Raw genomic sequence first — 26,634 nt, forward strand, 5'->3', positions numbered from 1 at the left:
ATCAGTGCTGTCTGTGATAAGACACAAAGAGATGATATGATACACCTCTGCTCAGGTTCCTCAGTTTTACTGTACAGGTCCACAGATGTGAGGAGCACAGCTGACATTTTCACTTTCTTCTGTAAACTTCAGAGAAGTGAAAAATTCCAGGCTCCATTTTAATAAAATATGTTTTACTTATGTTAGATTATCCTTATTGAAAAAAAAAATATATATTTCAGAATTTCTGTTATTCATTATATATGTACTGTAAATGTAAGTGATGACTTTTTTAATTGTGCACTGAAAGCAGTCATAGACTATACATTCTGGAAGTACATTTTTCAGACGTACCCTATAAAGCTTTTCCTTTCTTTTTGGGTGTATTTCTTCCATGCCTGTGGACACGTTGGGTTAGTCGGAAAGCACAAGGAAGTTCACTGCGGGGAAAAGCCTGGGAGGCCCAGAGTCTTGTAAATCACCTGCTTAACAATGACTTTCTCACCCTCCTCCCACACACATACACAATCTCCCATGCCACCTCGCTTCCAGTGCCATTAGGAAAAGTCAAACCTCTTGTAAAACTATAATTAAAGCAGCAGTGAAACTGCCTGCATTGCTTATTTTCTTTTTCGCACCTCTCGTTTTGCTTTTTTCTGCTCTCACACATACATAGTGCTAAGTTTTTTCTACTCATTTTTTTCCCCTCCTTTTAGATTCCAGAAGTTTTCCTTTGAAAATTACAGATGTGACTAAAAATATTGGACAATCAGGGAATGTGGAACATTTGTGTATGTGCATAACAAAACAAAAACGAAAAAAATCAGCAAATATTATTATTAATGAGATTTTTTTTTGCCTAAATATCTTTTTATGCCAACAAAATAATGTCATGAGGAAAATGGCATATCTTAGTGAAAATAAAGTTGAAGTTTGCATTTATCAGGTATTTTTCAGTTGTGGTCATTGCAGTGATACGAAAGCTACATGAATGGTGATGTTTTATCATGTGAAGGAGTCACATGGGCATGTGATCATCAATAATGTGCTTAAATGTGCCTCACAGAGCTGATTGGAAGAAACTAACAGGTCATACTTTATTTTCAATAAGAAGTGCAAAAAAGAATATAGAGTAAAATTGCTGTGGATGAGCGATGAGAAGTGGAGCGTGAAACTTCAGGTAGTTGTCTGTAAAGCCCATACTGGATGTCATATATCAGGATCCACTTCCAGCGATATGGCTATATTTCTTTCATAATACATTAATCCTATGAGTAATCCCTATTTTTGATATGTCTGCAGGTGTTACAAAGGTGAATCTGCTCGCGTGTTTCATAATGCTGGCACACTGAAGGACAGGCGTTCTCATTGAGGAGTGGGAATAGCTGCATTCTTTGTATTCAGAGCAGCTGCAGGTGCCCACAGCTATTCATATTCTACAGAGAGCTGCTCGGACTGCTCTCATCCCCATTCCACAATCCATCAAATGATTAATCCTCTAAAAGCCCTCAAATACATGAAGAACAGTGTTTTCTTGCTTTTTTTTTTCTTTTCACAATGTTGCTTGATCTTTTTTTTTCTCACTCTCAGAGTATAAATAAGGTCGTGTCCAGCATTTCCTGTGTTCTCTGAGCGCTTGGTGATATGTTTAATGTCTGTCTTAATAGTTTTATTGGTAACCCTTTACAATCAAGTCCCATCAGTTAACATTAGTTAATACATTAAGTAATATTGAATAACAATTAGCAATACTTTTATTGCAGTATTTATTAAATAATATTAACAAAAGCAACTAATGATTTTAGTTAGTAACTATGTTGATATAACTATGTTGGAGTGCTTTAGTATTTTGAATAATTTAGTTATCTAATGTTAAAAACTGAAAAATTATTTTAAAGTGCAACCAGTTTATCTAATGGCTAAAAAGTATTTTTGTGATATTATAATAATAATAAAAATAATAAAAAACTAAAGAGCAAGCCTGGCCCAAAAAGTAACGCAAAAGTAAGATAATGCATTATTTTCAATGAAGAGTAACTATATGCAAATTGATTTTAAATTGATCTAAAGAATCAATAAAGAATCCTCAAAAAAAAAAAGAATGTGTCATGGTGTCAACAAATATTAAGCCGCATAATTGTATTTTAATATATTCATATTGAATAATCATCAAACAGCCATTGGCAAACAGTGATATTCACAATGTTGTATTGGCAAAATAATTGTGTATATACATTATATTGTAAATGTTCAGTATATAAACTTAGTAGTCTAGCTGTCTATAATATTGGACTAAAACTAACTCGTCAGCTGCTGAATGAAGTTGAGGGTCTCCTGATTATGCCATATTCTTAACCATATCAGCAGGAGTGACTTTGAAACTACTTAAAAGACCAACTGCTGTTCACTCGGTGGATCCTGAACTCATGTGTTTAAAATAAGAATCTCTTGCTTTATGAGACCCCTGAGTCACTCCAGGAATGTGACCCCTTTACTCGGCATGTTCATATATAACCAAACAAGTATGTGTGCTTGACTCTCTTATTGGAAGTCTAAATTGAAACCACTTGAAGTGTGTAAAATCCACTGTTACTTGAAAGAGTTGTTCGGATGCTTTAACACTGACTTTTAATATAGTGGTTGTCTTATAGTGGTTTAACATCACAGATGTTGATGGGTAACCATCAACAATCGAAGATATGGCTGATGATTACCTGTACGTTTCTACAGAAATAGGTTGATTTAACAACTTATTCCAATATATAGAGTTAGAAATGTTGTTTAAAATGACATTTAAACAAGAAAAGCAGAGTATTGATATTTTTTATTTGACTTTCTCCTAAAGGATTTAGAGATAGTCATCACTCTGTGTGGCAGGTAGAGAATATAGGATAAGCCAAATTACTTTGTTTTAGTCTCCTGTTGTTTTCCAATTGATATGAATTGTGTAATATTTCTGTCTGGTCTCTGGTGGCTTTATTGACTTTGTGTGTGCATGGAAAGACTCATTTCAGCTCTTTATATTTATCCAGAGATTGGTATGCATGTCCAGATTGCCAGTCGCTTACCTTATTACAGGGCCCTGGTCTATTTACACGTTATGTCATAACAAGACTTGATTTGAGCAGAGGACTGGATAATGAGCTTTGAGTAAGTCAGCATTTGGAGAGCAGCTACTGTGTGAGAATGTCAGTATGACACAGTAGGACAGCTCAGACTGAAAGCAGTGGTGTGGACATGATATTTATAGGGGTCATATTATGCGATTTCAAGTTTTCTTTTCTCTTTGGAGTGTAACAAGCTGTTCATGAATAGCTAAGATCCCTAAAGTTGCAAAGACTAAAGTCTCAAACCCAAAGTGATATTCTAAATAAAAGTTAAGACTAGTCTACGCCCCTCGTTTAACGCCCCTACGTGTCTACGTCACTGTGTGGGAAGATTTGATTTGACAGTTGACATTTTGTCAGTATTTACTTACCTTTACCTATATAGCATTCTCAAGTTCCAAAATGACAAAAAACTATCAAAGGTGGCCTGAGTTGTGAAGTATTCTCAACTCTTTGTGTGAGGAACAAACCAAATTTACATGGTTATTCCCTGATAATCTTCCCCTCCAGTGGGTTGAAGCTGAATTATTGAAACAGTGTGGGTTGAACTCAAGAACTGAATTAGTCTAATTCACGAACAAATCATTCATACCTATTTTGTGAACTGGATCAATGGATTAATCGAAAAGATCCAACGCAATAGAGTGATTCCTCATGGATCTGGCATTGTTGATTATAATATGAACACACCATGGAGAGCAAATTAAATTTTCATTGAGTATTTTGGGTTGGCTTTAGAAAACTTGAGTCATGTGGACTAGTTGTATGTTATTTTTATGGTGACTGTTGCATAATTTCAGAGCTTAGCAACTGAACTATCTTCATTCACTTTCATTATAATGAAAATAATGGCCATGATATTCTTCAGAAATTCATTTAGGTTGGAACAAGTAAGGTACATATTGATTGAATTTATATTTTTGTTGAAATTATTCATTTTAGTGCAAAATTGTATGCCCTGCATTTTCCTTTTTTTAGTTTTGATTCTTCATATTCTCTCTCAGGATCTCATTTACCAGATCTGTGTTGCTGTCAAGAACCAAGACTGACATTTTTGTGTTTGATGATGCATATTAAGAGAAACAATGTGGTATGTTTATTTCCAAAATGTCTTTGTATTAAATATAATAAGTGTTCGTTTACCGAGGTGATGCATTTAAAATGTGATCTTTGCTGAGTCGCCATCTTTGAAAACGTCTTCTAATGACGAGATTCATTACATTCCAAATCTGGGAGTGCTGCAACCCTAAGCAAACATCACACATCTTCTTGAGCACAAGCCTTCTCAAATATTCAGTTCTCATGAATATATTTATGAGACTAAAACAGTCGCATGCACATTGCGTATCTTTCTTATCCTTTCTTGTTCGTTTCATTATCCGTTTTCTCTTTTTGTCTTTCTTTCTGCAGTAGTCCACGTTAACCTTTCCCAGCGTCTTTTCCATTGCAGTAACTCCTTGGGCATGAGTCCACTGAAACCTTCTGATTACTTTCAGTTTATTTATTTATCAACACTTTTTCTGTTGATGTGTTTATACTGTTAAGCGACCACAGGGCGTTCTGCAGTCTGTTTGGTGTCAGACTCTGTAGTAGAAAAAGAAGCAAATTCATTCAGGCCGACTGCAAACAGATTCAGGCTGTTACTGCTAGATAAGACATGATGCTCTTCAGTATGGGGGTGTGTTTGCGCTGACTGTTGTTCAGAGTTTGAGAAGGATTTGGTTTTTAAGTAAAAGAGCGTGCAAGCTCCGAGGTGGAATATTTTCAGCTTTGACAGTTTTTTTTTGAAGCATTTCTACTCAGAGTTTGCACTTGAATCAGGAGTTTCTTGGTCAAATAAGTTCATAAAGTTACTTCTGACTGAGACACAGGCTTGTAATTACAAATTAGTTGTAAGCATTTGGTTTATTTTTTGAAACGTAACTTTGTGTTAGTGTAGGTGTTCAGTGTGAGACTGGCATATTGTTCTGTCAAACGAGCTGTCAATTATTTTAAACGTTTGCTTGAATTTGAACACAAAAATTGTTACAATTAACTGATTGATTTTGTGGGTTATTAATTTATTTTTACAGTCGCACTTGATTTTTTAGGTCCAATTCTCGCTATTAACAAACCATTTACTACAACTTTTACCTCAATAAACTATAGGATGATGCACGAAGCAGGCAGTTGATTCTTCTAAACTTTATTGTCTCCAAGAGCACACCAATATCCGGCCCACAACCTAGAATGAGTTTGACACCTAGGGTGTAATGTGCCCATCCTTGAACTCTCCCCACGTCCGGCTTTGTGTTAAAGCCATTCATAGATTTGGATTAAAATTCTTTCACATTCTCAGTCACTGAATGCTGTCTGAAATCATTCTGCAACCTCTTTCCTTTCCCTTCTCATATTTAGCAGGCTGAAAGGACAAAGGGACAAAAGCTGAGAGAGAAAAGAATGGGCTGAGAGAGAGTGTATGGGTTAAAAAAAAGGAAAATAACAAAGTTTTGTGGAGAGTTGCCCCCCTCTCAGGGCTCATGCTCTTTTGGCATGTTGGCTGGGTGGAGCCTCTCTCTCTTTCCACTCCAGCTGCGTCTGTCTGTCAGCCCCCTCCCCCTCCAATCCGTCTGACCCTTGTCTGCATAGATGCTCGGTGAGGAGAGCGAGAGAACGAGAGTACAAAACTCTATGCTGTGAACAGGGCAACTGCCTTCTGGGAAGATTCTATTCTCTAAACACACACACACAGACCCCCCTCTCCCCGTCCTCTACGCCCGTCCGCCCCCCTCTCACTCAGTCTCAGAGGGTTTTGTTCCAGCACCGGGCAACTTTTTTTTCCCCTCCACTTCTCCGTGTGTGAGCTGTTTTGTTTTGGTTCTCTTCAGCTGGATTCCTGAAATTACTGAAGGATTCATTGGACTGTCTAGAGCATCTCTCCTCATTTTGAAATCATTATTCACCCCAACGTTTGCAGCATCCTCGCTCGTCAATGGTGGAGGCGGGTTTCTTCTGTCCCTGAGAGGATTACGAGCATGTGTTAGAAAGAGCGTGTGTGTGAGAAGGAGAGAGAGAGAGAGAGAGAGAGAGAAAGAAGACGTAAGAAGACGAGAGAGACGGAGATCATTCGTGCATGTGACCGTCAGGAAAGGATGGCTCTGTGGCTCTGAGCTGCCTCGGCTCTCACAGGACGTACTCACATAATAAAGAACGAAAGGCTGACTGGCTGACAGACAGACAAACTCCACTCACAAGAGAATATCGTTCTTCTCGCGTTTGTCCCAGAGGCTTAACCAAACAGGATTTCCGTGATGCCGGCTGAAGTGAAGCAGGTCAGTTTGGGTATTCACTTGCTCTCATCCTCCTTTCTCTTCTGTTTATTGCTTGAGTGTATTTGTTTTTAAATGATCTCTTCACTGGTTGGGTTTGGGTTGTGTTGGATGTTAAGTTGCCCCTCAAAATTCCCTCCTTTCATTCTCTTTTACTAATCTTGCATTTTAATGTAGAATATCGACACGTTCGGTTGTGGTCACATGCTGCGTACTGTCAACATTCAGTATGCATCTATCCAGACGTGATTCAGATTCAGTTGTGCTCAGCTGTCAATAACATTCCCATAATGTAAAGCAGCATGCAAAAAGATCTAACGATCCAGCTCAGGTAAACATGAGGAATCCTGAATGATTTATAAGAGAAAAAATAGTCAGTAAAGTTGATCAAAAGAAGCCGGGATTAAAGATTTACTGCTTTGCTTCCTCTTCTCCCTTCCTTCCTCCCCAGCACTGGACACATCAGTGGTCAACTATTTGTTTTCTTTGTTTTGGAGCTACCACATTGCCATGCAAAGCTGTGAGGAGGTCAAAGGAATGTTCTTTTTAATCGGCACACAGGGATTTTCTAAAGACTCATTCCCGAAAGAGTGCTGTGTCATTCCATACCGTAAAAAATGTGCCAGGTCGGATAGTTAGGACATGTGAATAACAAAGAGGGACATGCTTTGAAAGAAACAAGCAGTTTTTGTGCTCAAATGGGTTCTGAGCTAATGAATTTTGTGAAAGACATTCTTATAACCATCCGTTTGACTGCGTTAATTTGTTAACGGCTGTCTTACGGATGATTGCTGCTACATAACTGGCACAGGAGAAGCAGTTGTTTTTTTCGGTATGCTACACATAACAAAGTCTGAAGTCAATGAATTTGTAGCATCTCCGTCCTTGAACCCTTACCTCCACAGGACAGACATTCCTGTCATTCTTTGGGGTTCACTAACCTCTGCTAACTTCATGGAGATCAAGAGGCTCTGCTTTCGGCTGGAGCGTCTGAAACAGTTGATGTTGTTGTCTGTCATCTTGGTTGTTAGATTAACCCACTGAGTGTGAAGACACAAGCTCACTAAACAGTTGCACCACTTTTTTTATTAGAAGCTTTAGAGTGTGACATCCAGTCTGTTGTGATGCTTAAAGAACATGTTTACTGTCTCAAAGCATCTCAAAAAGGTCTCAAACCTAAGTGCTTTTTCTTCACCGTAGGTGATACTTTTTTTCCCTTTAAAGCAAATTCTTTTTTTCAAAATGTTTCTAAAAAAAATAGCAGTTCTGTCACACTTTTATTTGCCTTTGTGTAATTGCAAAATATTACTTTTTTTCTACTATGGAATGCAAAAGATTTTTGTTTTATTTTATTGCATACAATGAAAGTCAGTTTCTGTGGTGTTTTGGACCCCAGGGACTTTTTTTATTTGTGGCCAGTGTTTTTTTTATGTATTATATACTGACTGCTTTACAACTGTTCGCTTCTGGATGCGCTTCTTCTTTGGTACTCTGCAATGCATCTTGAGTGTGAAGTTAGACATCTCTATAAATGAAACGCATTCATGTTCACACGTGTTACACGCATGAGACCAAAAGTAAATGCCTGCAATGTCTTGCTCTAACCGACATGCACTGCGGGCGGGTTACAGTGACTCCCAATCCAGAGTTTACCATCCTCAGCCCTCAATTACCGTGGGGTGAATCAGCCTGCCCTGAGTCTGAGTTAAATATAAATGTCTGATACTTTAACGGAGGGAGGCAGTGCCATTACTTCAAAAGAGATTTTCTCATCAAAACTGAACCTACCATCTCTAGACAGAAAAAAAATTATATTTCAAAAAACCATTTACATTTCATTTAGACTGAGGCTATTGACTTCCACAGCAATTGTACAGTATTTGCTTATCCCCAGAGTGCTTATTTTAAGTTTTGCTGGCATTTCCAGAAGTTATTTGCCTATTTTATGGGGGAACTGAACTGTTTTAACCTCCATTAGTTCTGTGGTTCTTTCTATTCCTCTTCATTCACCTTCCTGTCAGGCCTTTCTTTTATAAAGCCTTGGTCATTCACTGTACCAGAGCATGGATCAGTATTTGAAGACATATGGAGCAGAAGAGGCTGATTGTGACTGTGAATGGTGCTGTAAATGTCAATGACCCAAAAGATCTCAGAGTAATTGTGCTGGTGCTCATCCAGGCTATCAGGTTTGTTGGGCAGGGGTGGAGTAGGAGGGCATGGCGAAAAGGCTCCAGGCTGCATTGACTCCACTGGAGCTGTGCCGTCCAAATCAGGGCATTTCAGAATCGCTGGCATGACAGAACAGAGATCTACTCCACCTCTCGAGTAGGTGCCAGAGTTTTGGATGAGGTGATGGCTTTAAGATAATAGCTGGGCCTCCTAACCACTCATCTCCTCTAAGTATCTGATACCCTTTAGATGCCAAGTTGCAGCTGATTTTGTATTAGCAGCCCAAACCACACTTGTGCTGGCTCATGGGTACCTATGTTACACTGGACGCGCCGTGAAAGCTTGGCATGCTATCAGGACGTCCATCAAATTGTGCTGTCCAGTAACCCAGTTGGCATGCTGAGTACGTGCCAGATATAGACCTTCCTTACTTGCCTGCGTTTTCTCATGCAATGCAGAGCAGCACCAGCTGACCCTTCCATAACACCCGTCAAACTGCCTCTGCTTCTTGGCTGCTCACTCAGTCTCATTCAGTCAGACACCCTTTAAGATGGATGTCTGTTCTCACACTCAGTAAGCTGTTCCCAAAAGTGCTAATCAAAAGTGCTAATAAGTTTTAATGAGCTGAATATTTGTTAGCATGAAGCATTTAGCCTTTATGCCCCTCGACGGGCCTATAATATAATTATAAATTAATTCATTTATCTTTCATTAAGCCGAGTAGAATCACGTATTTATTGTTAGGCCTAAGAACAACATAGTTTTTGACAAATTGTTTAATGCAAATTGAGGCTTGGTTTAAGTGACAACAATGTAGTGAAAAACTTTTTGGGGAAGTTTTTCCCATGCGTTTTTCACACATACACAAAAACGTTTTCAAAACAATGTGCCTTTACACATATCTGCGAAAATCGCCAAAAACACTGTGTTATGTATAACAGGCCAGTAGTTGGCACTGTCACCTTGTTAGTAAACAGTACCTGTAGGGAAGTGACTTATATATGTTGTACAGTATATGATGCGTCGCCGCTGTTGGTTGTAATATTGGTGAAGTAAATCCACACTTTGCTGAAGAAGCGTTAGCAGCAACATCAGTACCATGTACTCCGCCGTTGTTGTGTATGTTTGTCCGCGCTTGCCTTTAAAATCGACACGTACTGCACATGTCTACATACCTAACATGTACTACGCACGAACATGACATCACTATTTTCATAGATTGCCTTATTGGGTGTTTACATGTAAACGATAATGGTGGCATTTTCAAAAATGTGCATTTTGAAACCCGTTTTCAGACCCAAAACACAATTGTAGTGTAAACAAACAGGCAAAACGCTTAAAAAGTTTTTGGCTGAAAACGTTGTGAAAACTTAATTATCTATCTGTCCGTCTATCCATCTGTCCATTACGTAAAGATCATTTTCCATGAAAATGTTTTGTAATTTTCCTACCGTAAATGTGACCAAATTTTTATTTTTGATTAATCATTTTTAAGATTTTCAAATAGTTGTATCTCAGCCAAATATTGTCCGATCCTAATAAACAATACATCAATGGAAAGCTTATTTATTCCCCTTTTTAAATAATGTATAAATCTTATAATGTATAAAAATTTTGAAAAAGAATGACTCTTAAGACATAATAAGTATTTCTAATATTACTTAAAATTATGTTTATATTATATTTATTTTAAAAAAAGTTAGCAGAAACCTACAGTATGTATTATTGATTTATATACTATTTCTTTAATATTTTTCTATACTACTATTTCTTTCTATGTTTCTTTAACTTTTTTGGCATAAAATGTCTATATTGCAATGCTACATTTAACATAATTATTCTTTAGTAAGCTATCTGGTAAAAAGTCTGACTGGCTGGCTTTTATTTAGTAATCTGTACTATTAACCACCAAATCAGATCAACATAGTAAATTCTAGGTGTGTTGACGCTTGTTTATTTTCAGCTAAACTATTGCATGAGAACCCAGGCCTCTCTCTCAGTCACACACAGTGGCACCACCATGCCTTTCCCGTGCCTGTTTACTCAGCCCAGTGTCTTGTTTGTTTGGGCATGTTTCTTTTCCTCTAGCTTGTTAGGTGGACCATCCTCCTGTAGTTCTCTGTTTGTATGGACGCCTGCAAAAAAAACGAAATAGTTTAGATTAGAATGATAGCGCCACAACAATCCTGTCTGTAAACATAGAGGGCAGAAGAGTGACGCTCAGAAACGGAGACTGTGTTTGTGTTTGTGCATGCGTGTGTGTCCTGGAGGATAACAGGTTATGACACAGGATTAGTGGGAATAGCCCCAGACTGCTATCTCAGATTGCATGGGTTTTCCTATATCTAGCTCTGGCGAATCTCTTCCTCTCTCATCACTGTCTGAACAACTGTTTATGTGCATGTAAAAAAGAGAATAAGAGTGAGATGAGTGGGCATGGTGAAAGAGTATATATATGGGTAAAAATGCATGTGCTAAGCAGTATTTGTGTATGTTGCCCCCCTTTTATGAATAAAGGCTGTAATTGGCTGGTGGCCAGCCAGTGAGGCCATAGGAAAGAGGGAAAGGTGCATATGTGACACTTTTGCAGGGTCTGCCATGGTAACAGCACTGGATGAAGAGCCCTCTGCCCCTGGATCTCATGATTAATGACACTGGCCTGCTGGATGCTGGCGGACAACATTGTACCACTGTGTTTGCTTTTGTTTCATTAGTTCACTTTTTTCGGCCCGTCAACTGAAATACACACACACATAACACAGTCTAGTCCAGCTTGGATGGTCACGGCAGTTCACTATAGAGCGTGATAGTGGACGTCAAAGTGATAGTGAAATCAATAATAGACCGGAATAGATTTTTCAGCTGTGTAGAAATATTTTTACAACAGGGCTGCTGTTGAGAGACGATATGCTGCATGTAAACAGCTTTGACTAAGAAATCCTCTCATTCACACTGAAGCTGTTGTAACTGCCTCAGATTGATAGACTAACTGTGCTCTGCCTTCTTTAAGAGACATTATCCCACTGTTGGCTGCATGGATCGATTAAGAGCTTCAATGCAAGTTCAATGCTCCCTCTTTCCCCCCTTACTGTCCCATTACTTCCTTCAGTTCACACTTGTCCTTATTAAGTCTTCAGGCTACATTGACAGTAATGTATAGACTGTTTTGTGCCCCACTGATAAGATAAGAGGCCTTGAGGGGGAGGTCATGTCCCTTAAATCCCGCCCCTGCATCTGCAATATTGTGCTGTACTAAAGTGGACCACATGGCCTCCGGATGAGTGGTTATTTGTGCCACTTTCTGGTCTGTTACATTTGCAGTTTTCTTTAGGAGGTTTATCTAATGATATTCTCAAATGGGAAGGTTAGGTTTGGGGGTTGAGTATTGATCTTGAGCTCTTGGCAAAGGTCTTTACTGTTCCAGGACCAGTTTAAGCTATGTTCAGTTTTGTTCATTTTTATGAGGAAATAAATGGGGGAGATGGTGCTCAGTGAATAAGTAGCTTGCTTGTTCTCCATCATGCCATCTGTCTGTGGTGGTCCTGGGGGATTAATGATGTCTTCTGACAGCTCTTTAGCGTGTGCTAGTCACCACATACAGGCATGCCAGATTAGCAGTTTGGGGAGGGGTTGTGATTTCCTGGGTGTTTTTTTTTTCTGGGTTTTGGAAGATTCATGCACTACAGCATTTTATCAATGTTTTAATGTTGCTGCAGACATATTCAGATTAATTCAGAATGCGTTTACATTCTGGGGTGCATTTCCCAAAAGCATTGATCTCTGTTGGTAGCAATGGAACTTTTGGGGAATGCATCACTGGTTACCAAAAACACACAAGTAACATGTTCAGAGAATGAAATATACATTTGATAGTTATTAATTTATTTGAGTTTAGTTCATTTAAATTGTAAGATAATAAATATATATTTTTACAGGAACCCCCAGGAATCCACATTATATATTATATTATATTATATTAATAAAGTGAGTGATGAATGCAGCAAACTTATGAGTGAACAACATCATCAGTTTAACATTAACACACTGTTAAACAGTCTTACTCCGCTCACTCCGGAGAGTTTCCATAAGTCACAGAAACAATAGAGCAAACAGGTTGAACAATAGAGCAGTTCAGATCTGCAGGGGGGAAGCTGTCATATGCTGTTAGCTGCATTTGCTCCGTATTGTTGCTCGTGTCATCCATTTCTGCTGTAGATGTATGAGCCGTTTGTTCACACTGGGGTTCAGAAGGAACAATGGTGCAAACCACAGCGTTGACACAAGGTTGTTTAATGAACCTTGACTAGATATGCACCACTGACCGATGTTGCCGGGATAACTGCCGCTCTCTTATTTGTTCGTTCAGCAGTATTTTTCATTAGCCTTTTCATTACCATTGCTCATACTTACTCTAAATATTAAACTTCAGCTCGGGTTGTTGCTGTGAATAATAATAGACATAGCCATATGAAGACTTGGGGGTAGGGTCTTTTGACTTGGGGCCACCCAGAAGGCTCTAGGGAGAATCCCTTAGCATCATGATGGCGACTTTTAACATGGACGAGCATCATAAATCTAGTACTGTTTAATTATTTTGTTTGGTCTTATCCCTTCTGCATTTCTTGTGTTAATGAGGTGTAACATCATGATTTGCTCTTGTTTGTAAGGGGCAAGAAAGCTTTCATCTCTGCTTCCAGCTATGGATGAAGTATCACACGTAGAGATAACACTGAGGAACGACCTTAAGATGAAAGAAAATCAGTGCCATGTATAACAAGCATTCTCCCACCAGGACAGAGAGACCCTTCCACCTCATCATATGAGGTTTGAGTTTCTCCTCTTGATTGTTTAGGACCTTCAAATGACACTATAGCCCTTTTGATCACATAGAGGTATGTTTTGTTTTTCTTTCTGCCTATTGTTTGTGGTCACCCGCAGCAAGGCAATCCACTCGCTTGGCCGTCCAAAATTAAAGGTTGAGAATGTGCCTTGTGTGTGTGTCTGGAGTTTATGTGGGGATGGAGAAGGGCTTGAGTAAGGATTTGGTGTGGATTTGTCAAGCAGAGAGTTCAAGAGGCAAACAGCAATATTTTTCTTTAAAATGCAGCGTGAGCAAGATCGAGGCCATGCTGAAGTTCTCAGAGTTTTTAAAAAAAGTACAGTTCACAGACCTTCACTTTCGCTGTGTCATGCTGTAGCACAGAAAGATTTAATCCAGTAAGACCACTCAGACACTGCTCTTACATCTGCTTTCCCTGCTTTAGAAGAGAGATAGAGATAGAGAGACCTAGGTGAGCCATATTGGTTTGCATTACCAAAGTCTTTAAGAGTATAATCCATTCTTCTCCTACACCTCCACCTCCTGCCTCAACAGAGCCCCATATTAAGCCTACTATTCTATTGGAGGCCATTTAGAGCTAATTTATGCCATAAACTCTGGTAACAGCAGTGCAGAGGGACAGTGAAAATGACCTCTTGTGCACGTCGTGGCCTGCATTAGTCTCGCTTGGCTTAGTTTCATGAGTCACAAGAGGTGCTTATCTCTTTCTTCATGTTCTTTCTTCAGTCAAACACACAGTAGGCTATATATTAGGGATTAATCATGATTAATTGCATCAATTCATTATATAATTTCTGTGTGTGTACTGTGTATATTTATTATGTACATATAAATACACACACATGCACACATGCAAAAAGATAAGTTTTATATTAAATATATTTATATATAATATTAATTATATGAAACGAAATATATACATGTAAATATTTTCAAACTATATGCTGTACACACACATACACACACATACCGGGGAGCAAGTTCAGTGCCTTGCTCAAGGGCACTTCACCTATGGGTATTGAGGGTGGAAAAAAGCACTGTTCATTTACTCCCTCCCACCTACAACTCCTGCCAGCACCGAGACCCGAAACGGCGACCTTCAGGCAACTAGTCCAAATCTCTAACCATTAGGCCACAGCTGCCCCACTGTTGTCTGTTCCTGCATGGCTTTTTGAAAGCCTTTTCATCCTCATGCTTTTGGTCTCCACTTCTGGGACAAAAGAGCACACTGTTCAGGTACATGCTATATATTGATTGAAAGTAGAAATCCATTTGAAGTATCTTGTTTAGAAATACGTATTAACATACAGGATTCATGTGTAATCATCACTGATACATAAAGGACGTATCATTCCTTTGATTCGGCTAAAGAGAGAGGAACCTCTCCAGGAGCAACTAGAATAAATGAAAAGCTAATGAGAATGAATAATGGATGCAGTTGAAGAGGGCAGAGTAACGTGAGTACACCTCTACCACGGTACAGACAGCCCCAGCAGGCTTACACTTTCCCAATGGAGGTCTGTGCTAAATGATTACCGCTGTCAGAAAGAGTCTTCTGATTGGTGCACCGTACTTGGCGCTTAGGAGATATGCATTACATTCTAATCTGAGGTTAATGGTTATTTTCTAGTATAATTATACTGACCCACCTGATGTACACTCTTTGGCTAACAAATACATCAATCTGTGATGCCCATGTCACTGTAGTTCTGTTTGTTGATTAATTTTTTTTATTTATTATAATCCTGATCTATCAGTAATGTAAATCACAAAATGTATAATATATATATGATTATAAGTAAATATTAAAATAAATATAAAATAATAAAAAAGAAAAGAATAATTTAATAAGTTACACATAATACAAATAAATGCTGAAAATAATAAATAAAAAGTTAATATATATATACGATATTTATAGTCACAAGATCTATCAGTATTGTAAATCACAAAATGTATGTGTGTGTGTATATATAAAGTGCAAATATAAATACTGCATATATATATATATATATATATATATATATATATATATATATATATATATATATATATATATATATATATTAGGGGTGTAACGGTACGCAAAAATCATGGTTCGGTACGTACCTCGGTTTTAAAGTCACAGTTCGGTTCATTTTCGGTACAGTAAGGGAAAGAAATGCAAACATTAAACTGCAGGTTTTTTATTACTATAAACTTTTTTTTAAACAATTTGTTTACACTTTTTTTAAATACATTTTAATAAAATATATATAAAATAAAAAAAGAATAAGAAATAAAATACTGCAACAAAGTTCTCCACTAAATAAAATACTCTGTCTCAAACCAATATCATATAATAAAATATAATGAAAAATATAAATAAATAACTATGATTACAGTGCAGCATTACTAATCCCAGGTTGTAGGCCTGCTCATATAAAAAATATATATATATAACTTTTCCAAAGTGTAAAGTGCAGCATCAACAGTTTTCAGTTTTTAGACCTGCTCAGATTTCATTATTGGGTTGGACTGATCGGAATTAAAAGCAAAGGTCTGTTTAAATGCCGACGGGAGCTGCGTTTGAATTACAATCGTTTTTTTTCCTAGTTGTAGTGATGTTCACACTAGCATGATGCCTTTTGAAAACCTTAGACCGGTGACACACTGGCATATTGCACCTGTCAAACATAGTCTATTTTGCCGTCAATACTGTTGACGGTGTCCTTTATCAGTAGTCTTTATATTTATACTCAACATGAAGTATAGATATTTTTGTCGTGAAGACAAGATCCTGGTCTGTCGGCGGTCTCCCTCTGTCACCTACAGTAGCAGCAGCGTGCCAGGCACGATTCTGGTGTGTAAAGACACAGAAAACGCGAGGCAGCAGAAACGCACGCTCGCGCCACGCAGCCAGTGTGTCGCCAGCCTTCAGCTGCAGCGCGGGATTTGCGCTGAACGCGGAGACTACCGCCACTTAATATGTTCATTTGGAAACACGAAAATGTACTTATGTTCCGCGGACAAAATATTGCATTCATTCATTCGGTACACACGTGCACCGTACCGAAAGCCCTGTACCGAAACGGTCCGGTACGAATACATACCGTTACACCCCTAATATATATATATATATATATATATATATATATACACACACACACACACACACACACATATATATATATGTATATATATATATATATATATATATATATATATATATATATATATATATATATATATATATATATATATATATATATAAATTCAGAAAAAATCAGTTTTAATTTTATTCCTTAATTTATTTTCCTGTTATAACATTTATCTATTTATTTATATTTCTTTATATTCATTTATGTATTTTTGTTTAATTATCATACTTTGCAGATGGTGAAGTGTTATGCCATGCTAAACCTGCATATCTCTACCTCAGTGTGTGTGTGCTGGGGATGTATGTATAAATGTGTAGACATTATGTGGTTTTGACACTGGACCCACCACAGCATTGCTTTTCGCCTATTTTTTGGGCTGAATTGGGTCAGCAGCCCCTGCTCAGTTATTCTCTCTCATCTCTTCTATTCTGAGTATAGGATAACACACCATCTCCCCAGCTAAGGTTCTAGCGTAAGACTATTTTTAGCGTCTGGTATGGTGCAAATATTTAAGCTGGGGATGATATAAGCTTTCAGAGAATCCAGTTTTTTAGTTTCTTGTCATGTTTCATGGAGATAAAGTGCACCGAAGACAGTAGAGATATTACTGAAATGAAGTGTGAGGGGCTTTTATCTCCTTTAAACAATCGATTATTCAGTGATTTACAAATATTTTTCTTGGCAAATGCAGAATGCCCTTAGCTGTGGAAGCAATATGAAACACTTTTCCACCTGAGCTGCTTTTCATTATTGCATGTTAATGATTTGGAAAATACCCATTTTACTAACAGGATGTCGAATGTCAGACTCTGCAATGCTAAGAGACGTAAAATGAGGTTTGAATTGATTTTCCTGCGTGCGCCGTGTTGTACTATATGCAGGAGTATGGAAGCGCCTGTGGTAGAGTCATAAATGAAGAATCCCGTTTCTGAAGGAGAGTGATGGCAGCTATTTATAGTGAAATCATATGGGGTGTTTTCCACTGCGTATGTTGTGCTAGTCTTACATTTGAATCGATTAAAATTCAGCCATCTGAAAAACAGATAATGGCTGCTCATCATCCTCTTCTCCACTTGTCTGTCAGAGCTTATGGCTAAGATAAGGAGTTGCATTTGATTTCAGCATTGCTGCCAAACCTGAAGTGTTGAAATGATGAAGACAGGCTCACTGATGCAAGGCTTTTCCAGCAGCATCCCTCAAACAGATCTCACGGGTCAGATAGTGCTCCAGCGAAAGGACAGATCCCTTTCATGCTTTCTGAGCCTGAAGGTGAATCCAGACTCTATAACTCCTTCAGATTTTGGTTTGATGAATCCACTTTTCTTTGATTTCTTATTGAAACAGAAAGCTGGGTGAGGCAATTCAAACTGATTAGCCTTTTATTTAAAGCTTCCACTATGATAGAGAATCTGTTGTTAGTTGTTGTTGTGGCACCCATTAAAGCCTTATAGTATAGATTGGATCTGATGATATGAATAATGTAGCTAAAGTATCAAGGAAGATAACCCTGTTTAGAGACCAGAATAATTTTAATATGGGACTAGTTCCTGACAGATGAACTAGTAATTTTACTTTACCAGAATTGCTCAGAATCAGTTCCCATGTGTTATTTTAGTGCACTTTAAAACCCTTCTTTATGTAAACAAATCAGCCCTAGAGCACAAGGCAACTACCTTTTTCGTAGTTTAATCCATTTCTGTGCCATTGATGTATGTTTAACCGAAAATAGACAGCATTTCCTTCGTCTCCTAGAGACAGGTACTCCAGTCCCTTGGCTTGGCATTTCAAGCCCTTTCAGATCGTAGAGAGGCAAGCACCTTGAAGCCATATGGAGCAGAAGCACCACTGAAGAGCCTCTTAATCTTCTCAACATGGATTTAACTTGAGGGCCTTGTTTTCAGACACAAAATAGGAGTCCAGTGTGGCTTTCTGCATAGCTGTTGATGCTGTGCTTCTTCAGTAAATGGAGGCAGGGGAAAGGGAAGAGAGTGGAAAAATTGGTTCTGGCTGTCCTTAACCAATGAGATGAGAGTGTAGAGATATTCCTCCCTTGCGTTTGAGTGGGATTAAGACCAGCTACTGTATTGAGTTGCCTATACAGAAGTGATTTGAGCGCTGCCAATAGATCAAAGCCGCCTTTATCCTAGACTAAACAGACCTTCCCAGACCTAATAGCATTTTCCTGGCTTGTTTGTAGGGTTTGCCAACATTATTTATGTTGTGACAGCTCATTCAGCGCCTAATGCCTTGCTGTCAATACAGTTGCATTCCAGGGTTGCTGTTGATGTGTTTGTGTTCTCCAACGCAGTTCTTTGATTATTTTTTAACGGCCTTTTATCACGGCGCTCTTAGTGATTCTCAAACAGTATTGCTTTCAGTATCTTTTATTGCATGCTCGGTCAGTCATTGTCCTGCTCCCCCCCCCCCCCTTTTAATCCCCGTTAGAGAGAAGGCTTTCTGAGAGAACCTTGACAGAATATTGGATTTATTCAATTTGATATCAATATGAAGTCTTTTGGTTTTTATTGCACCATGTAGTTCTAGTTTCATCTTACAAAGCTCACAGATATTGTTTTTTGTTCTGCTAGAACAAACTTTGGCAGATCTCATTGGCACATCTCCTATGCCTGTCGACTGCAGATGGCCAAGGGTTATGAAAGTTCCATTATCCATCTATATCATAACAAAGCACTGTTGTCTTTTCTCTATATAATATCTGCCCATGATCTAAGTGAGTCCGAAATTTTATGCCATTGGATTTTGGCAGCGCTTCATGTCCGTGACCATCCCACTGAGTCGCCTGAAGCTTTTGGGAACTTTCCAACGATTAAGGCTCCTTCAGTAAACATTAACACTCCTGTCACTCTTCAATGCAGCCGCTGTGTTTGGACAAACATATTTTGAGTGTCTAATTTTAGAGCCATGAAGACTGTAAACTTCAATCTCTGGCTTGAGTTGTTTCCTCAGGATCCCAGCCAATAATTTGCTGTATATGAAATGTTCGCCACGGTGGAAGAGTTCAGGTAAGCTGCAGATCTACTGAGAATTTGGTAGATTCTCCGACTGATAAACATATCAGTGTCTGAGAGGCTAGAAAAACAAAGAGAGTCTTGTGCGCTCTATCCCATCTCATTTAGCTGTATTGGCTGGTTTAAGCTTGCCAGCTAGCCGCACGCAATCCGCATACTTTAAACTTTAGAATTTAAAGTTTTTACTTAAAGACACACTAGGCCAGTTGTATAAACATAGCCACTATCTTAAGATTGTGTCTAAAGAAATAGTTTGGCCAACTAGCAGTTAGTCAAGAGGTAATCAGTATTACTTTTCTGACTCAAAATGATCCAATCTGTCTTTTTGTTACAGACTTTAAGAAGTTATGACTAGTCTTTCAAAAAACTAATTAGATGACTAACTTTTTAAGACTAATCTAAGCAGTTTATGCAACCAGTCAGCATCATAAATAATTTTAAAAGGAAAATATTAAGATATATTTTTTTGCATGTTTATTTTGAATATGTTTAACATGCACTATTTTGTCAAATGATTTAAAAGATGTAATCCTTTTAACAACTTTTCAATATAAAATTTTGTACACTAGTATTTTTAAGTTATGTTTTTAGTTTAACATGCAAATAGATGAAAAATATTTAGATAAGAATAAAATATTTTTAAACTCATGTTAATTCATTCATTTTATTAAATAACTTTTAAAATATGTTTAACCTTTAGAGTTATTTTTAATTCCCAAAGATCATTGTAAATTCATAGTCATAAAATATTGAGTTGAGATTGGTAGAGATAGGCTGATGTAGAGAGAGGCTGATGTGGTTCTTGTATGCAGCTTTTTACAGTATGTTCTAGAAAACTCAGGGACCTGCATGAACTGCACCGTAGCATTGGTAGTTTCAGCTCAGGCAAGCACCACCATGTTTCTTTGAAAAAATATAAATCAAGTTATTTTTGTAATTTCATTTAGTGCTTTTAGTGGCACAGAAATAACATACTTCATCTTTAATAAGTGCTACTCAGATCTGCCAGACCAACCTTAACCTGTGTTACCCAAGCAGCTCCTGTGTTGCTAGTTCTTTTACTATGATTGAGAAGTGTCGTTACATGGCTGCTAGGCTGTGTGAGAGTCTTGTTTTTAAATGTGTCTAAGGTGTACAGAAGGACAGATGTTTGCAGAATGCTGGCACAGATTAAGTGGTCGACTGTGCCACTCAAGATGTAACATTAACATAATCATGTCAGTGTCAGTGCAATGAGAGGGGGCGGACAGGACGCACCCCACATGTCTCTGTCTGCCTCCTGTCTGTCTCAGAGCAGGTGGACCTTTATGAGAAATCAAATTAGTTTTGCAGAGCTCCCCACCCACAATCCCCACACATATGGTGCATATATAAACACTGCTGGTGTGACTTAAAGGGAAAGTTCACCCCAAAATTTACATTTTGTCATCATTTACTCACCCTTATATCGTTCCAAACCTGTAGGAGTTTCTTTCTTACATGTATGCTGAGCATAAAAGAAGATATTTTGTAGGATGCTGGTAATCAAACAGTTGATGGTACCCATATTATTTCTTTCCCTACTATGAATGTCAATGGGGACCAACAGCTGTTTGGTTCTTAAAAATATCTTCTTTTGTTTAACATAAAAAATATTTTTTTTGAGTTAACTATTGCTTTAACTACCCAACGTGGCCCCACATGATGTGGCTCTTCTCTATTACTTCACACTTTGACCTTTTATGTCTGTGCTGACATATAGATTTTACGTTTGTGAGTTCACTTTCACTGCCCTGAAGAGAAAATAATCGCGTGAGAAAAATAAACAGGAAATGAGTTTGTATGGTCAAAGAGGAACTATTTGCACGTTTCGCTGTAGTAGTTTTTTTTTTAATGAGGCTGCTTAACTGTAAGACATTGGTAAGACAAGTTCTGTGTCTCACACTAGTGTGCAAGTTATAGGAACCTTCTTGACTTTGACCTCTTCAGTCTCTCATTTATATAATCCTTTCTGAATTCTGAATGTCGTATGTGTTCAGACCAGACAAAAGTTTCAAGAAGGTCAGAATTGTGTAGGCTGTACATTTCAAAGAAAATTAGAGAGAACCTCAGAGCTGATTTGCACATAGATTGGATTGGCGGCTTTAATTTGGACACAGGCCAATTCAGGTTAAAGCGATAGTTCAGCCAAAAATGAAAAAGTCTGTAATCATTTATACATCCTCAGGTTATTTCAAAACTGTATGATCTTTCATATGAATTATAATTTTAATAAGATGCCTGTATATACATTATATACAGGTATTTCATTTTAAAAAGAATGTCTTTATGAGATCACACTTACTGTTTTTCGCATAAGATAAATGAGTATTCATGCATTAAATTAAAAATACAGATTATATATTATTTTAAGAAGGGGTCCCTTGCAACAAGATCATATTTATGGGTCCTTGGCATCAAAAAATTAAAAGCCCTTAATCTGCATAATTGATACTCTAATGTTCAAAAGATAGGGATCAGTGAGATTTGTGTAAATTCAATTAATTTAAATTTTACCCAGAATTAATGCATTAAGTGATCAAAAGTGAAAGTAAAGGCTATTACATTTGCAGAAAGTAGGTTTAAAAATTTTTCAGTTTCTGTAAGAAAATTCAGCTTTAAAATTTACAATTATTTTAAAATGTAGGCTAGTATTTTAATATTGCAGTTTCTACTGGATTTTTGATCGAATAAAGTCTTGTTGAGCATACACCTTCTTTCAGAACTAGTAAATATTATAATATTTATGCCTGTATTTGTATCTATTGCATTTAATACCACAGTTTTACTTAGTGTGGAACAGTGATGTAGCAGCCCTTTAATTCTGCCAAAACGTGTTGCAGATCCACCAGCCTGCTCTTACTTCATTCACTATTTAAAAACGACATGTCAGACGGATGTATTACTTATGACTAAACTCTCCAACCACCATCCTGAATTAGTCATCACATTTCAGAACGAACATAGACATAATTATCTAGCTGTATCTCATCAAAGCTGTTCAAATGTTTGTTGTGACTATTCTATAGTGAGTCATTTTGTTTATAATTTACACTCTCATTACAATCAGATTAACTGACTTCCTCTTCAGCAGGGGTGGAGCGGAAGTCCAGGCAGTTAGGACAGGAACGTTTCGAGAGCTCTAGCATTTCCTTCCTGGACTGATACAATGCTCCAGTGCTTACAATTCTTATCTAAAAAAACAATAATAATTCTAGCTGATCATACTTGGAGTAAGCATAGTATTTCAGCTTATTCTATTTTGGCTGAGTGTGTGGCATTTAATTGCATGATTTGTGATTTGATTTATTTTCTTTCTTTTTTTTTTTTTTTTTTTTGTGCTACAGCTTTGAAAGCTCAGATTTGGTAATTTATAAAAAGAAGAATCAGATGTTGGATGTCTTATTGTTACTTGGCTCATGAATGGAGAGGTGTTGAAGTGAAACTATGGTTTTGGCAGCTGTAAGTTTGAACTGTTGGGTCAACTCTTCCAGGATTTCATCTGTAATTAGATGAAGCATGCCGGAAATCTCTGGACATGACACATGGATGTATGCACAGATATACTCCCAGAAACAAGCAATCTTTCTCAGTACTGCCCCTTCCTTCCTGCATTAATGAGGGTTTGATATCAGGCCGGCTGTGGGCAGCTGTGATATCTCTTGGAGATTTACTTAACCCTAAGGTTGTGGTTTCGAGTCTCGGGCCAGCAATACCACGACTGAGGTGCCCTTGAGCAAGGCACCGAACCCCAACCGCTCCCTGGCGCCGCAGAATAAATGGCTGCCCACTGCTACGGGTGTGTGTTCACGGTGTGTGTTCACTGCTGTGTGTGTGCACTTTAGATGGGTTAAATGCAGAGCACAAATTTGGAGTATGGGTCACCATACCGGGCTGTATGTCACATCACTTTGATCTTATTGGAACATCAGATAATGAATGTTCTGACCCTGAAAATAATTCAGATCAGTTGCTTGTGCAGCGAGTTTATCAAAGATATTAATTTTTTCATGCAGACAGCATATTATGTGTAGAATATTAAGTCTTAATTAACAGTAATTAAATTATCAAATTAAATACAAAATAAAAATTAGTAATTCAATCGATTAAATCCATTTATTAATAAATAAAACTTTTTTTTGTCTGTAGGTTTATTTATTGATATTTCTTCACACTATGGCTACATGAGAAGTAGCTCCATGAGATATTAAGAGATGTCACAACAATACCAGCATAACTGGTCTGTCTCACCTCAGCTGCATTTATAGATTTGTTTTTGTTTTTACAAACATGATTGATGCCTCAGTCTCTCTAGCACATTTCCAGAAATATTTGGTTGTCGTTCTGTAACTTCTGTGAGCTGCGGCTGAAATGATCATTTATTCAGTGCTACTTTCATAGAGACCTTGTTTTACAGGTCACGGTTTGTGCAACACTCGACTGATTGTTATAAAAGCAAGTCACGCACAATAATGCCCTTTGTTTTTTGCGTAATGAAAGAACGCTCTTTCTCCATAGCCGAGTAGAGGGAATGAATTAGCTACGCTTTAGCTATTGGTTTATTATCCACAAGCTCTTTTGTTGTGTGCCATTAATCTATGATTAGAAATCTAAACAGGCAATTAGGAGGCAATATTCCAGAAATCAAAATCCAATCTGCCACTAATCAAACACACCTTCCTAGTGGGCCGCTGAAATTGAATGGCAGTGGGCTGGAATACATTAGAACTAATGATGCCCCAGTATAACTCTCTATCTTTTTTATTCTCTTTTTCTCTGTGCGTATCTCTTTATATCTTGCCTCATTGCTTTCAGCCTGTCTCTTCACTTTCTATTCTCTGGACACTATATTACCCACTCTGTTTTGTACATGTGCATGAGTTTATGGACAAACACAAAGAGAATTTAGAAGTCTGTTACCTTTAAAATATGCACAGTTCACACAGGGGGTAAAATCATGTTTTTATAAATATATTCATCTTAGGGTTTTTTTTTGGTCAAAAATAGAATATGGTAAGACTAGTTTATTTATTGGGAAAGACTTTTATTCAACAAGGATGCATAAAATTTATCAAAATGACAAATCAGCATGTTAGAGTCATGTGACACTAAAGAGTGCTCAAACATTTTGTAATATATTATTAAAATAAAAAATAAATTTTACATTTTAATATTTCACAATATTATTATACTGGATTTTGATAAAGTAATAAATTTAATCAATATATAATAATATATTATTCATTACAGTTTTTGAAACAGTTTGTTTTACATAAAGAACAAGTTAAATTGACTTCTAGACAAGTCATTTACTTCAATTAATTTCAAATAATCATTGTTTGACACGTTGGTTTGCTGAAAGAGACAAATATCTTGTATCATAATATACAAGCAACAAGCCGTGGAGTTTTTCTCCTCCGCTGCCTCCAAAGCCCTAAGGATCAGATCCAGTTTCTTCATGTAGCTTGTGCTTTTAGGGCTCATATGGATCCTGAGAGAATATTGCTTACAGATGGGCCTTTCACTTGAGGTATGAATAGCCACATCTCGGCGGCTCAGACAGGACCGAGTGTGTCTCTAATGGATCGTCCGGCCGCTCCTCGATTTCACAGCACCGTCTCAGTGACGCCGTAACATGCAGATGGTTGATCAAGCTCCCAGACGTCTTTCCTGAATGCTCCAGACGCGCACTGCATGCATACACTGAACAGCACTGCAACGCATTAGTCAATGGGCCATGAAATGCCAGTCGCTTTTAGCATTTGTGAAGTATAGTTCAGGTGCTGAGAGGCCCTTGACATGGGTAAGTAATGTTTTAGCTCTGAGATGGATGACTGTAAGACCAGTACACAAAGCTACAGTATTTGGTATAAATCTGCGTATGTGATGCATAAGGCTTCATAAATTTAGAACTGTGAAGAATATAACCACCTTAAACAGGTCAAGGCAGAGTAGGATAGATTGCATTGAGCCCGGAGCTCTGTGTGTATGCATCTCTCAAGTCACTGGATATATTACACAGCCTTTATCTGACTGCACAATACAAGCCATGCTGTTAATCAAAGGTTTCCATGACAGCATGTCCTTCCTTTTCCTGAAGCATGTGTTAGAGAGGCAGCTTGCTCGCTGGTGGGACTTTACGCAGCCGCTCACTCGCGCACACACACACGCAATCATAAAGTCTATCGCTGATTTAATCACTTCTGAATGGCTGCGCATTAGGACGAGATAAGGATGTGATAGACAGAACGTGTGAACTGAGCAATCACTCATCCCAGTCTGTTAAAGTGTCCATGACGGCCCACCGCCGCTATCCAGCCCTCCGTCTGACTGTGTTTCAGAGGCTGGCTGGTCCCCAGGCCTGATATTTGATCTGTTAACAGCTGGACCTTCAGTGGTAGAAGCAGCAAACAGGACAGCAGGAGCAAGAGCAGTGACAGGAGGAAGTCAAACACATGTCTTTCCTGCCCTGCACATGGCCACAGCCCGGAGACCCCACATGAACTAATCTTTTGGCAAAGGCTCCCAGCGCCTCTCCCTGGAGAAAACACATTGCTGACTGGCTGCCAGAAGTACCATACAAAAACAATATTTGCATTGGGTGCTGTTGTTGATTTACATTCACATTGGCTCTTGCCCTCTGAAACCCTGGATAGCAATAGCCTGAAGTTGGTTGACTGCAGGGACACTGTGCATTACTCCCTCATTTTCACATCCTCTAATCAAACAAAGAAGCTACTACAAGACCGTTGCTCCTCCTGTAGTATGATGTAATGCAAAATGTTATCCCTCTTGGACTGCAAAGTTAAAATATTATTAACTATATATTAATATAAATATATAATTAAATATTATTTTATTTTAAGCCTGCGATCATAGTGTACTGTTTTGATTATCTGTTTTAGTTAGTTGGTTTATTGGTTGGTTTAGAAATGTAAATATAAATTAATTTATTTTATTTTTACCCTTTGATTACAGTGTAATGTTTTGATTATCTGTTTTAGTTAGTTCATTGGTTGGTTTAGAAATTTAAATATAAATTAT

At 37.8% G+C, this 26,634-nt stretch overlaps 1 protein-coding gene across 21 annotated transcripts in view; it reads left to right on the plus strand.

The window, feature by feature from the left end:
• arvcfb (ARVCF delta catenin family member b) overlaps positions 1 to 26,634 on the plus strand; it is a 183,376-nt gene that overhangs the window by 90,118 nt on the left and 66,624 nt on the right. For 2 of the 21 annotated variants that reach the window (XM_052555802.1, XM_052555801.1), the window contains exon 1: positions 5,750 to 6,397. The exons of 17 other annotated variants lie outside the window; for them this stretch is intronic. In XM_052555802.1, coding sequence (XP_052411762.1) covers positions 6,377 to 6,397 — 21 coding nt within the window. In that variant the 5' untranslated portion in view covers positions 5,750 to 6,376. Of the gene's footprint in view, positions 1 to 5,743; positions 6,398 to 26,634 lie in introns of those variants that run through there. 2 more of the 21 variants (XM_052555799.1, XM_052555803.1) reach the window with 2 other exon arrangements.

The sequence above is a fragment of the Carassius gibelio genome, chromosome B5, assembly GCF_023724105.1.
Source record: "Carassius gibelio isolate Cgi1373 ecotype wild population from Czech Republic chromosome B5, carGib1.2-hapl.c, whole genome shotgun sequence".
NCBI lineage: Eukaryota > Metazoa > Chordata > Actinopteri > Cypriniformes > Cyprinidae > Carassius > Carassius gibelio.